We start from the raw sequence: 15,401 nt of genomic DNA, 5'->3' as shown, positions 1-15,401 counted from the left end.
GTGGGAGAGAAAGAGGTAAATCAGAGGGCACACTGTTGTATCTTTTAGGACATTTATATTTAATCCGGTGTGTATTTCTGTGTGTGCGCAGTGTACTGTGATATATCAAATTTTGGATTAAGTTGAAAACTCCTAGACAGAGTCTCGCTTAGACTGAATACACACACACACACACACACACACCGCACACACACACACTCACACTCACACAGAGAAGGCAGCAGCAGGTTTTAAATTGAGCTGTGTGTCCCAGGCTGAGTGGCATCCTGTCAGCCAGAGACTGGCTGCTTCCTGCAGGAGGAGGGCCAATTAGTACCCAGCTCGGTCTCCGCAACACTCAATTAGCACTGAGTCTTGCTGCCTTAGCGCCAAATATGCTGTCATTCACCTCTCACTGCCAGGCTACATCTTTCTCTCTCTCGCTCTCTCTCGCTTTTGCTTTTATACTCTCTCTCCATGAGAGAGCAGTGAGAATAACATCATTCACACTCTTCAAACAGGCAGACCCTAAGATATCCCGTTGTTCATCAATACTGCAGCAAACTAATTTGACTACTCATCAGCTAAAAACACATTTTCCTCTGGAACTCAGCAGTCACCCTGTGAACTTTTCTATCTTTGCAATGAAAGCGCCATAATGAAGATGAGAAAAACAGGCGGTGGGAATGTCGCCCCCCCGTCAGTACTGGGAATATGTTAAAGAAAGTGAAACTTGGTATCATGAATGTGCTCCTTAATTGGCACTCATTAGTGTAATTGTGGGTTGGACCACATGGGGAAGAAGTGTCTCAATTAAGGTCTGTTCTTCAGTTTCCGTCTTCGTGTAACAAAATGTAAAAACTTGGAATGACTGCAGCCGTACGGAAGGTTGAGGTTACATGTTTGAGGCCTAGTTTTCTTTGAACCCAACAAAGGTGGTTGCGTTATCTGGTGAATGTTCTTGCATGTTGTCACAGGGCGGGAAGATTCCTATCCGCTGGACGGCTCCAGAGGCGATCGCATACAGGAAGTTCACCTCAGCCAGCGACGTGTGGAGTTACGGGATTGTCATGTGGGAAGTGATGTCATACGGAGAGAGGCCATACTGGGAGATGTCCAATCAAGACGTGAGTTTGATGTGATGATCGTTTGTGTGCATGCTGTATGTGGTTTGTCAGTTTAAATTTGAACTGAACGATCACTCCACATTTCCACCACCGAGTGGAAATATGTTTTCACCCTTTAATTTGTGCATGCAAAGAAAGAAAGGCGGATTGTACAACGGCCATTAAATAGCCAGGACAACCTGAGAAAACAATCTCACCACAAGGCCCATATATAAACACTGTTATGGAGCTTTCAATCCTATCACATTATCTTCATCTGGAGGTGGAGTTTGCCCAGTTATCATGAAACTGTGGATGTCCAGCTTTTCTTTTAGTTCTCACTAATTAACACGATATATCTTATTCGTTTAATCCGTAGGAATTAAACAACAATGTGCTGTTTTACAGGGGTAGGGGAGTTATGTGCCAGACTATTTATTGGCCGCAACCATTAAACATCCAGGAGTCTGGTTGCCTGGCAACTGCCCAGAGCCAAGAAATAGTGGCATTTAACAAATGAGGTATACCATGTTAATCAGTGACTTTTAGAGGTGTTGGTGGGACGATTTGTTACCATTTGACAGAGCCAAGCTAGCGGTTTCCCCCGGTCTCCTATAGCTTTATATTTCACAGACTGCTATTGATCTTCTCATCTAACTCTCTGCCAGAAAGCAAATAAGCATACGTCCGAAGTTGTCAAACTTCTGCTTGAAAGACCTCGGAAACAGCAGTTGAGAAAAACTGCCGTCTTCAGCCGCTCAGCTGCAGTTTTCAAGGTTGAGAATGAATTTTGAACCTCAGTGTTTCTCAGCCCCGGGGTGGCTTCATATGTTAACACAAGTCATGATATATTTTGAATTACAGGTATATTGGTGTTTGTTTCACATTTACCAATAAGTAAAACAATTCTGTCTTGGGTGTATAATAAAGACAGCGATGCAGACGTCGAGGGAGAAGTAGGTGAAATATACATGTTTTCTGTCAGCAGGCTGAATGAAGGTTGAAATAGGGAGTGCATTGTGGGTAACCTATTATTATAAATCCATCACTGCAAAGTGTGGACAATGAAAATGAATGAATTTAATGGAAACACACAGAGAGACATTGCGGGGGCGTAGAGAAAGGTGTGCGTAAGCAAAAAGCGTGAAACAGGTGAATACGCATGGAGGTGCAGAGCTAAGCAGAAAAACATGGCAGGGAAAATAGCAGGCTGTACACTCACTTAGGCTGTCTATATAATCTCACATTAGTGCTTAAGGTTGTTTTTTTTTTAGATCACTTGTAAACATAATGCAGCAGTTTTAGAAATATTTGGCTTAAAACAACCCAAATGAGCTGCATGTTTTATTTGGGTATTTATTAGAAGGATTAACCCCTTGAGATGTATCGTCTCATTTTCGAGGGGGTCCTTAGGACAAATATACAGCACTCCCAAGCCTAACTACTCCAACACCAACGGACTCCCCCCATGAAAACTGCAAAAAATAATAATAATAGCAAATACCTATACAAATAAACACACAGTAAGTTTGCATACATCCCAATTGCGCTGCTGTTCACAGTATATGCACAAACAGATGCCAACACATTAAGGAGAAAAGTAAGAAACTAAGAAAAAGAAAAGAAAAAGAAAATCATGTGTCCTATCCAATTAGAAGAAAGAGCAGGTTGATTGTAGATAATTAAAGACCGATGCCTTAAAGAAACCAAATGATGTAATCGATCTAAGTGAGCCGGGCAAGGTGTTCCAACTAGACGGGGCTTTACATTTAATTTACATTAAAATTTACAATTTCTTTGGAGATTCTGGGACCGAAGAAGAAAAAAGGGGTTCTCCGTATGTCTCAGACTTTATGGCGATCTGTGACAACTGTGTCTGTTCATCAGAGCGGCGACGAACAGAAGGAGAGCGTGATGGAAAAGAGGACAGGATATCGCACCTACGTTATAGTGCAGCTCGGAGGGCATTTTAATGAGGAGAACTGCCATAATGCCGTATGCCGATGAGTGAGAATGTAGCTTTTGCTTCAGACTTTTGCTTCCCGCCCAAAGACACACGGGCAACATGGACACGCGCAGCCCTCCAGTAACCTCTTCATCCCCCTGCTTCAGACCTCTTCCTCCTCCTCTTGGTTATTAGGCTGTCTGTCTCAGAGAAGGGGGAGAGAGAAGAGGAGGATGAGAGGAGAGGAGAGGAGAGGCGTTTGATGTTTAATTGAGAGCGTTATGCTGGATTTTCTCTGATCTGCCCCAGAAAGTACAGGCTCTCTCACACTCTCTTTCTCTAAGCTCTCTCCTTCTGTTTGCCGTTTCTTCCCCTTTCCTCCTTTCTCCCGTTCCTATCCTTTTGTATCCCGAAAATGCGGCCTCTGTCTGTATTCTTCCTACCTTTCTCGTCCGTCTTCTCTTTCTTTCGCCCACTTCGGTCTCTCATTTTTCCCTCCTCTGATCTTTCCTCCCTCCCTGCCAGTCGGTAGTTCTTCTCCCTCAGCACGCAGCAGTGATTTAATGCCGCGCTTCTCTCGTACGCTTTGGTGCGAGCGTACGAGCGCTTTCATGCATGCATGTGTGTTGCACTGAGATGCTATGTAAAAAAAACAAAAAAAAAACAAAAGGGCCAGCAACGTTTGTTCTGCCTCCGGAAGTTATCTCAGTTTCATGTTGACAAGACCCTCATGATCCTATTTTACAGATGTTAAATTGAGTCCGTTTTAACCTTTTCTTTAATCTGTTGGTACGGTAACCTTAGCATCAAGGCCAAAAAACGCACTATCCAGGATAGTGAAAGTGAGCAGCAAGATCTTGGGGGGTGGGGACAGCAGAGTATGCTAACTGATTTGTTCAACAGACAAGTAGGGAGGAAGGCTGAAGCCATTCTGTCTGACAGCAATCTCCTCCTTTACTGCCTTCTGGCTCTAGGTTCAGATTCCCTGTGATTAAGAGTAACTGGTACAAGCAGTCCTTCATCCCCACAGCCATTTCACTTGTAAGCAGGGTCCGTGGGAGGAGGTAATAACCCCCCAATTCACTTGGCAAAGTGTGTAGTTTATTTAGCGATATGATGTGGTTGGTGTGGACGGTGATGATGGTGGTGATTATGGTGATGATGATAATGATGATAATGATAATAATGATGAAGTCTATGCTGCTGATGGGTACAATTTGTGTTAAGATGGAAGAGATGTTGATCATGTATTCAACATGTCTGGTCACTTTGCACTTCATTGTGGGTATTTCTAGCTCCGTCCTCATTCTGCCGTTTTTTTTTTTTAGATGTTACTGATGCTGTGCTTTGTACTCCTGGAAATGTCAAAGTCCGCCACCAGTGACTATTGTTGATCTTCTAGCCCACTGGTACCCCCAAAAAAAAAAAAAATATATAGTTTGAAATAAAGTTGAAAGTTGAAGTTGGAGTGCTGTCACGTCTGTCTTTTGTGTGAATCTGACACAAGCAAAGGCTGTCATGAACTCAACAAATCAATTCCCTCCAGTGTCTTGCACTGGCAGAACTAGGCTGAGAACTCCATTCTGCTTTCCACTGCAGGGTCTAACGGAGACAACTGGGGTTTATTTATTATTCATCCCCCCACCCCCAAAAAAAATTTCAGATTCAGTGCTGCATCTTGTTACTTGCGGAAATAATTAACTGGTCTGTGCTGCGTATCCAATACACAAATAATGCTCTTATGGTGTGTTGCTTTGTTGATCCTTGCAGCAGGTTAGTTTGTGCTTGCTAACTTCATGGAGGTTTGAGTGCAGGGTCAGATAGAGAGCAGGAGCATGCCTGGAGAAAGTATCAGGATTCAGGATTTTTTGCTTGAGAGACTTCAAATTGGAAGTAACTTTAGCTGAAGTTTGTCGGGGTCCTGCTGTGAAAGAGTTATTACATGTTCAGGCGTCAAACAAGTTGTGTCCTCTCTATCCCTGGAAATGCGTAATTTTTTTAGACTTCTGGTCTACTGTATGCAGTGGATTTCTCACATTTGCCATCCCTCTTTCTTTCTTCTCTTCTTCTGTTGTTCTGTCTATCTCTTTTAAGCTTATAAAGGTGATAGAACAGATTCCCAATCTTGTGGTGCATGTTGCATCATCATATTCTCTTATTGCTAAGTACGCACAGACAGAAGATCAGTGTTGTTCGCTGTGCGGACCAAATTTTGTCACCTCTTCTTTGACGTCCTTTCTTTTGAACAAACTTAAAAACTGATCCTGATATTTTAAACATGAATCAACATTCAGTAACTGCTCGACTTCAGATTAACAGGTCTAACAGGGTGAGAAATGATTTTGCCTCTCATGTCATCAAACTATTCAATGCTCAGGATGAGTCCATTGATGATCAGTGTTCCATAAAATACAGTTCTGTATGATGATGATGTTATTTTAACCATCGACAACCACATCGTTTGTGTGATTAGTGTGAACACAGTGTACTGACCAGCGTGCCCCGGGTCCACTTGAAAAGGTGGTCTCTGGAGTGTACATGTGTACTCATGTACAGTTTGCCGTGTGAAAACTAACTGTACCAAAACTGCTCTTTAGAATGTTGCAATATTGGACTTTCCCGTTCAAACGCAAACATTATGAGATTTATGGAATAATTTGAGACTATTTAAATGTGAGTGAGTACAACAGAACAACAGAACAATTAAAGAAGGCATAATGCCAATGTTGACTCCATCTGGCACATTTACATGATGGACTTATTATTGTGCATTTTTCCTTATTGCATGTATTTGTATAAGTTTTATGTATTTTATCTTGTTTTATGTTTTAAGTGTGTGTTTTACCTGACTGTGAGACACATTTGACACCTAGTCATCTTTTCGTAGGGGAGGATTGAGACTGAACATAGGAGATTTCACTGCTCTGGCTGGTCTCCAATCTGCTAACCCTAAACCTTATGTACTGCCATGTAAACTGGGCGTTACTCTCTCACTCCATCTCACTCTTTTTCTCTCAACGTCTAAATGAAAGGAAAATCATTTGTTTGCATATCCTGTGTAATGCCCTGATGTATTGTACCACTTTTTAAAAATCCTAACTTCTGTTTGTCTTTGTCCATCCCCCTGTCTGTCTGCAGGTCATAAAAGCAGTAGAGGAGAGCTACAGGTTGCCGGGTCCTATGGACTGCCCTGAGGCTCTGTACCACCTAATGATGGACTGTTGGCAGCGAGAACGCAGCAACCGCCCCAAGTTTGATGAGATTGTCTGTCTACTAGACAAACTAATTCGCAATCCCAGCTCATTAAAAAAATTGATCAACTCTTCACACAGGTATGAATTCACCCCGCAAAACAACAACGAATCAAAAACATCACAAAGTTATGTTAAGTGTTTCATTTAAAAGAAAATCTATGTTGAGAATTTACTGATTTTAATTTTGAAGCCCAACACAAAAATTGATATTTTTGGATTTAAGCAGTAGATTGCCAATCATTACGCTCAATGGTGTTTTAAGCCCCCAGCGTCGACTTCAAGGCAGCACTGCGACCGTCGACTCAAGGCACCTAACCTTAACCCTAACCCTAACCCTAAGGGACCGTTCGGTATTTATGGAATGGACCACCGGAGGAAAATAGGGGAGGGTCATGTCTTTTTATTCTTTGTTGAGGGGAGGGTCATCCAACATTTTTTAGTCCGGGGTTACCGAACTTTTGTATTCATAGAAACAGCCAAATTTCAAAGTGGTTTGTTTGGTGCATATTTTTCCATGTAGCCCTCAGTCTCTGCCCTCCTTCGCTACCAGATGGGTCTGACCCATGATTTTGCTGTGGGGCAGGGGGAGCACTGCCCCCCTGGTGGCTGAAACAGATAATTGCGTTGTTTAAAAAATGAGTGGAATGATTACGTCTGGCATGACCAGATATTTTATAAATATCTTAGCTAAATAACACAAAACAACTAAATGGTGGTAGGTAATACATCAGATTTCATATACTGCTTTAGTAAAAAACATATTATCTGGCTGACGATGGGAGCAGCAGGACGTAAAAAACGAAAATGAATGTTGCATTAGTCTGGACATCTTACCGTGCCAAGGTTGCAATAAAGGTTTTCTAAATGCCACATTTGATGTCAGCTTACTGATTGATTGTGGGTTTTGTGTAGATTTGGACTTACGTTTATTCCACTTTGTTTAAACGGCGAAGTGGAGGAAGCCTAGTGACGAGTCCATAGCAACCAGTTTGTGTGTTGAATGTTAGCCAGTGTCCTATGCTGAATGGTCTCAATGTTTTATTGTTTTATTTCATGTGAATACTAGTTTACTAGAGGAGTAACTTAGTATTTGAAGTAATGCAGTAATGCAGGAAGTGTGCATTTAGTTTCCATGCTTATTGTGTTTCCACAACAACGTTAGTGAGTAAATTTACTGAACTGGCCACCACACCATAACAGAGGAGTGGGATGCGTCGGATGAGAAAGCAGAGGTTTAGTCATGTATGTCGTTGCTGTAAAAAAACAATGGGAAACTCTATATCTTTGCCAAGCGCAAACCAGTGCAGAAGGTATCGATAAATTGTTGGGGGAGGGTCATGCCTTTTTTTTCAAATCATTTTGGAGGGTCATAGAAAAATTATTACTGGCAAGGGGAGGGTCATGTCTATTTTGTCTAAAGGTCCCAAAACTCCTCCGGTGGCCCCTTAAATAAATAACGAACAGTCCCTAACCATTGCCTAATTCTAGTGCCTTCCAGGCAGCGCTGCCTGGAAGACGACGTTGGGGGCTTAAAAAGCCAAACACCAATCATTACACGGATATATGAATGAGATATATATATATATATATATATATATATATATATATATATATATATATATTTTTTTATTTTTTTTTTTTTTATTTGAATGTATTTGATGTAAGAATTAATGATCACACCTACTTCTAGTAAAAGACTACTAAATATAATTTTGTGTTGATTTTTTCAAGAAGAGAGATATATGTTGGTTTTTACAGACTTTTTACTTTGGAAAATGCAGTGTTTTAATTGACCAGCTTAAACACATCTCTGCAATCTAAAAGACTTGTCACTGTTTGGACAGAGAAAGAAATGAAAGTGGCTCTATTTTCTTAAAACTACGCATTAGTGGGAATTGTATTTTGTGGGGTATCTTTTGATTATCAGCACTGCATTAGTGTATAATGGAATGAAACAGCTTTTAAGTGCTCTGAAGCTGACATTTAGTTGGACACTCTCATTGCCTTGTTTTCTTTGCAGAGAAAATTCAATGTTATGAAATCTTTCCTTTTCCACTTAACACACACATTTACAAAAACACACAGGAACACAGTTAATAAATCAATGCCATATCTAACCGCCCATGCAATAACATATGACAGCCAGATTTAAGGGACGCCAGTCCTCGTTCGTGACATGCCACTCCTGTTCTAGCGCCAGCGTGGAGAATATTGTTAGCTTGCATGGACATGTCTGTTTGACAGCATGCAGAGCACTGTTAGCATGGAGAGTGAGCTGAATGACAAAGCGTTTAGAGGGGACGGCATTTCCAGCTTTGCGTGATGGTGCATAACTAGCATAACAAAGCCTCGCACTGTCAGGACTTTTGAGCTCAGCACTGGGCTTCAAAATGTAGTTGATTGTGACAGGGAATCCCACTCCTTAAAGGTGCAGTAAGTGATGCTGCGCAAAGATTGTTGATAATTGAACTCAACTGCCAAACAAATACAACCCCCCTCCCCCCCCCAACCATATACTGACGCCGCCTGTTGCAGATTGGCTGGAACGGTCTTTTGTGGCTTGTGCACTCCTTTTTATTTGTTTTCCATTTAACACTGTATTTGTTTTTCAGCGCACACAGAAAATAGAGCGCCAGGAGTAGGAGATATTCAATGAATTAGATAAAAAGTGGAGTAACATCGCTTACTATACCTTTTTAAATGCATTATAATGATGTGAAACAGGGCTGGTGCAAATAGTCCTTAAATCTACTTCTACTATATCCTGATAATGGGTACTGGCTGAAATAATAAATGCATGAACTTGTGTTTTAATTTGATTACTTTCTTAATCTTTTTATTTATTTTTTTTTTTTTTTACACTGTATCTTCATTTCATATGTACCAGGGTGTCCAACCTGTTAGTGGAGCATGCCAGTGTAGAAGGGAGCTGCAGCACTCGGAGCCAGACCATAGGGGAATGGCTCGACTCCATCAAGATGGGTCGTTACACTGAGCTCTTCATGGAAGGAGGTTACTCTTCGCTGGAGACAGTGGCTCAGATGACATCAGAGTAAGGCCACACACATACAAACATACAAGTACAAGGACAATCTAGACGTGCAGATAGTTTGGGTTTAACTATTCAGGCTTTTAGATATGTGGAAGTTTTCTGCAAAATTACATTTAAAATGAATTAAGTTGAAAATAGTTACTAAACCTCATAGTTCTCAGTTTCTATAGGGACTATGTCTTAGTGTTAGAATGTGGTCCTTACGAAAAACTTTGGGTGGACTACATGATCCAGACTCCAGATAACTACATGATCCAGATTAAAATGACACCAATCAAATGTGCAATGCAGCACACTGAACACATCTTTTATTATCAAATTTTTTTCATTTTATCACTTGCATATATTTATTTTTATTTGTTAGCAGACTACTTGATAAATAAGGGCCTGTTGTTTCTGTGCTCTTTTTCAGGGATTTGCGAAGAGTCGGAGTGAACCTGGCCGGACATCAAAAAAAGATAATCACTAGTATTCAAGAGATGAGAGTGCATATGAACAACACCAACTCTACTGTAAATATCTGAAACGTGTACAGGCACGCACACACACACGCACACACACACGCAAATACACACATATGAAAACATACACAATATATGGACCTAGTATGTGACAAAAAGACTCCGATTTGCTGTTGGACCTAGAGCGGCTTAGCACTTTTTACGGACAAGACACCCAGTCTTTATGGATCTAGACTGAAGGATCCACATTTTTGTGGTTCGTGTGTGTGGTGTTTGCTTGTGGTGTCATTGGGAATATTTGACATTGCAGCACTAAAACCAAACCGAACTGAACTGGGTGGTGCTACACGAAGGGAAGATGATGGCGAGCTAAACTGAACAGAAGATTTTTCATTCTAATTATTCCATTTGTGTGAATCTTGCAGATTCTGATATCTCTGTGCACTGTTTGGAGTCTCTCAGATCAAACGTGAAACATAGACCGCAGATCTGGCTCTGAGAGCAACCAGCACTTTTTGGCTGTATCACAAATACGGGAGTTTCATGCAGCAGGCTCAAACTTTTTCAGCCTGTCTCAGGTCGCTCACAATGGATCTGAACAGTCTCTCTGGCAATTTTCTCTGGAAGTACAGTTCCATCACGAGTCATTGAATTGAACATCATTCTCAGGCGGGGGAAAAAAGTAATAATGGACCAAGAGCATGATGTTCATTAGTTTCAGTCTCAGCTTTGGCATGCTGATGTGCTTTGGATTTAGTTTACCTGTCTCAGGCAGGTCTTCATGCGACCGGACTGCAGTTGTAACCCAGCTGTGCAACTCATGGATGGCCCAGACTCATATTCAGCATCATACACGTCATTATCTTCCAAAGTGATGCAAGACAAGAGTACCTAATGCGACCTACATTGTTTAAATAGGCTGACTATTAAAATACAACAAAGTCTGTGACAAGGGAAACCATCTTGTTGAACTACAAAAGAAAAATATGAAAAGATACAAGGCTGTAGGCATTGGGATATTCTATAACTGTTCTTCTGGCTGAATGTATAGCACTACTCAAAACCCAACACTCAGTTGCAGCATCAACCTGTTTTGTTTATATATGGACATGCTGTCAAATAGAATGTGGCCATTCTGGTCCCTAAAACCAGCTTCTGAATGAATCTGCAGATGTATATGATATTCAGCTGGCTTTCCATCGTCTTTGCTTTGAAAATCAGTAGGAATCTCCACTAAGATCTTGATGGGTTCCTATAGAGCTAATTCAGCTATCAACTCCTGAACCATGCAGATTCTGAATTAAAATTGCATCATGTAACTGGACACTCCATGCATGTTTTAGTGGAACGTTCACTCCGATGCAGGGGAATCTTCGTTAAAGTTCTTGCAACATCACACTTTCAAATCCGCTTCACTCAGAGTCTAGAAGAACTGGTACTGATATTCTACTGGAACTTTTGCTCGGACACTAATGGATCCTTCACTCAGATTCTGATGAACCTTCATGCAGGGTCTACGTCGTACATTCAAATGGAACATTTTGTTTATGGGAATTCATGGAAAGTTCAGTCAATACTGATGGAACATTTGATCATGTAATAATGGAACTGCCAGTCAGATTTTGATGGAAAGGATCACCCAGATTATAGTGGGACTGTTAAATGATATTCCAATGGAACCTTCTCTTAGATTCTAATGGAATCTCTACTAGGATTCCAATGCAGCCTTCACTCAAGAATGCACTCCGATTTTCATGGAGCCTTCACTTAGAACCCAACAACCTTCAGGTACCGCAGAAAACCTTCAACAATCTGTTCAGTTCACCATGCCGTAGAGTCTCTCTCCACCACATCTCTACCACACCACAATAAACCTCACTCTTACAGGACTGCAGAAAATAAGGAGGCAATTTTGATCAACTTGATAATCATTTATTTATTTATACATGTTCAAAAAAAAGAGCGATAATTACGTAGACGGTTTGACTCATCATATTACTCTCTCTTTGACTACTGAGCAGCTCTGCCTACATGTCTTTCATGTATATAATGTATTATAAATTTAAAGCAGGGAGCATTGTTCTTTATTCTTCCATCATGTGGACGTTGAAGTTGGTATTGGTCAAGCATCTCAGAGTAGTACACGTTAGTAAATAGTGACAGATATTCTAAATCAGCATTCCTGCTACATAGACCTGGGCCACTGTAAGGTGGGAGCAACCAGCACATCTGTCCCCATATAAGGGTGCCCAAAAGGGTATGCAGAACTATCAAATATTTATGTTATGTTGTTGTTGTGTTTCATTTTAAATTTTGGAGCAAGACTTAGAGATATTTTTAGTGGCCATAAATGAGACAGGAATAAATACTCTGTTGTCTCTAAAAGCCAGAGCCAAAGTGTGCACAGGGATTGGTTCTTCTTCTGGTATGGTTTAAAGGTATACAATGATGTCAATGATCAAGCCCTTGCTTTAGTTCTCTTTGGTATGGTATGTAATACATTGCTACTCAGTACTTTATTATTAAAACATTGACCCTTTTCACCGTTGTGTTCATCTAAGCAGGAACTGAGTTCTGACAGTAATATATATCTTCTTTGCAGATGACATGCTCATATTTTTCTTGGTTATACACAGTGTACTGCTAGTGCTGGAAAGTGGAAACAAAATTAGATTGTAAAGCTAGTTTTATAAGAAGTGGTATTACTTGACTGTATGAAAGGCATAGAAAAGCACACAAGAAGAATGTATGGTTTTAAAGGGGTATTTCACTTTTTTAAAGGATATGTTTCCCTTTTAAACACTCAAACCTCCCTCTGATTTTAAGAGGAGTCAAAGTAAAAGGCCTCATTCGCAGAAGAAAGCCACCACACTTGGACGTTTAGCTTTTCCATCTGCTGATCAAGATCCTACGTCTTGACTTTTTCATAAAAGAATGTGAGTAGGCAATGGTCACAATTGTCATTCTCCATGGTTATGTGTTTTTAAAAGTCGAAATGTTCTACCAGAGTGAAAGTTAGCTTGAAAGTTAAACATCTGCATAGTCCCTTTGGTCTCCATGTATCACTTTGGAGGTTTGGCTCCAGCTTGTGTATTAATATATTGTAGTTATTATGGTGGCGAACAAGGGCGGTTTAGCAACATTTGATCTGCGGTTATGTGGTTTTTGTGGGGGTTTTTAACCACAGTGTACTTTTTTTATTCAAGCAGGTCTTATTCTTGTCTTCAAAAATGCAACCAATGTAGATTATTGTGGCTATGCAGATCTTTAATGTAGCGGGGGAATGCATCAATAATATGGTGCAGATTTTATGTTGGACAATATAAGGCATGTACAGTGAAAGTAATTGTGCTGGGTGGTCTCCTCAGTCATATGAATACCACAGGCGTTTTGATGAAATTGTCCCAGCATTTTAAACCCACCCAAATTTCATGATATTGGCTCTTTACAACAACACTTTTCAACTTAATTTTCAACCTAAAACATATGCCTGGGGCATGAACAATTGGTGAATAGTACACCCTTATAAGTGCCTCTCATCTTTCGAGCACCATTATTTCCTCCCGCGCCAAAATGCTATGCCCCAATTGTGCCCCAACTTTCTATGTATTTACTTTTTGCCAACAATATCTACAGGCAATGAGAAGAATGTCAGACAATGTGTATGTTGGAACTAATTTAATTTGCACTTTATGAGAAATCTGTTGACCTTTTTGTTTGACTAAAAATGTTTATAGGTAACTGACTTTTTAGTGTCAAAGTTTTTCTTAATGATTTACTATAAGATTACTATAATGACTGTGTTGATTATATCACTCCATATTCTCAATGCTTCCCATAGTGTAAAATTTGACAGTTAAGCACAAAGCATTGGTAATATTTTTAAAAACAAATCAAAGCTATATATATGGAAAGCATCATTGATGTAGAGCACCATTTTCTTGTGTACGGCACAACGATACACCTTCAGAACGTAGGCACAGGGTGGGACAGAAATCTTTAAGGACAGTGAGCAGATGATATGACTTTGTACAAACGTCAATAGCACTAGCCTTTGATGTCAACAAACTTCAGCCAGACATTTAGTCTGAGTGTTTGTGGCATTTTAGCATTACCACTGCAAAGTACAAAAGTGTGAAAACATGTATTGATTTGTTGTCATTGCAAATAACAATACATATAAAGTTTAGTTGATAGTGTTGCTGCGCAAAATGTCTTTATTCATTCAAATGATTTATTATCAGCACTTTTGCAATGGCATGATTTTATTCTGGTCAGCTCTTGTTAAACAATTTTCATTAAGTAGGAAGAAACAAAGCACAGCAAACCAGCAGAGACTTGTAAAGATTTATTGATGTGTTGTTACTCTCCAATGACTGTCAGCTGGAGCTTCATCAACCATGCAGTGAAGTGTTATGCAGGAGCCAGTTTTTTGTGTCAAATTACGTTACGTAACACGTTTGATGTAACATTTGAATAAACAACTTTGTTGTTTGAAATTGACTTTCAGAACAGGGTAATTTGTTCACATCAATATACACATTAATTTCCATAACAAGTTCTTGCATTTGTACATATTGGAGTTTGATGTAATTGGCTCCATAATAAAAATCGCTACATAAACCATTAGAAAGGAGGATTGACTGAATTCTAGCAAATGTACAAAAGCAATACCTGATATTAATAGCAAAAAATCATATTTGCATACACAAATGCGTGGGTATATAGCAACCATAATCGGTTGCACTGACATCTGACTGGTTTTAAGACACTTAAAATGATGAAAAGCATAGTGTTTGTGTCTTAAAGCCATTGACAAACCACATTGTGGGAAAAAAACTGTTGTGAGTTGAAACCTTTACAACCGATATAATGAAATCGAAATCACTGCTGTTTGTGTGTCAAGTAAGATTGAGAGTTGTGCAAAAAGTAAAACCTTCAAATGCAAATTTGCCGTGGGAAAAATACTTCTTTTATCAATGGCCCAGCCCACTTCACAACTGTATAGTTAACTTCTCAGGAAGTGGAAAATAGGTATTGGGTCATGGACATGTGGTCTTTGGGAAAAATGTGCAGCTTTCACTCAAAGTATTAACATACAAAAGCAGGTGTGCGGTTATTAGGTTTTTCCCATCAGGTCAAAGACAACGACCATGTTATCAGTAACTCATAGATAAGGTTTTAAACAACTGAATAACTGTTTTGTGATTCTTTTGAAAGCACAGTAGAGATACTATTGATGTGCTATTGGTTTGTCTTTGAGACTGTCGTGTATTATGTTTGTGTTGATGTTTTTTGTAGTGTGATATCAAATTCTATATTTTTGTAATAAAATTTAAAAATCAACTCCTGAGTTAGCTGTCATTGTCTGATGCCAATGCATGACACACATGCATAGGGGGTTCATAACTTATTGCTTTACTGTATGTGTATTGCACCAGTACTACCAGGGCTTAGAATGACCAACAGTCAAAATGTGTAGTCATGTTCTACTAATACCAGGTGAACAAACCAATTCACTGACATGCAAAGAACTGTGACCGACACTTAAATTTAAAATGTCATAAATACATATATTCATCTTGCCAATTTTAGCAGGGATTC

At 39.9% G+C, this 15,401-nt stretch overlaps 1 protein-coding gene across 1 annotated transcript in view; it reads left to right on the top strand.

The window, feature by feature from the left end:
• LOC120545595 (ephrin type-A receptor 5) overlaps nucleotides 1-15,143 on the top strand; it is a 74,828-nt gene extending 59,685 nt beyond the window's left edge. Inside the window, exons 16-19 of the mRNA XM_039780095.1 lie at nucleotides 957-1,106; nucleotides 6,169-6,362; nucleotides 9,172-9,336; nucleotides 9,749-15,143. Of these exons, the coding sequence (XP_039636029.1) occupies nucleotides 957-1,106; nucleotides 6,169-6,362; nucleotides 9,172-9,336; nucleotides 9,749-9,860 (621 nt within the window). The 3' untranslated portion in view covers nucleotides 9,861-15,143. The remainder of the gene's footprint in view (nucleotides 1-956; nucleotides 1,107-6,168; nucleotides 6,363-9,171; nucleotides 9,337-9,748) is intronic.
• The last annotated feature ends 258 nt before the right edge of the window (nucleotides 15,144-15,401 follow it).

The sequence above is a fragment of the Perca fluviatilis genome, chromosome 17, assembly GCF_010015445.1.
Source record: "Perca fluviatilis chromosome 17, GENO_Pfluv_1.0, whole genome shotgun sequence".
Taxonomy (NCBI): Eukaryota; Metazoa; Chordata; class Actinopteri; order Perciformes; family Percidae; genus Perca; species Perca fluviatilis.
This window is presented reverse-complemented; position numbering and strand designations above follow the sequence as displayed.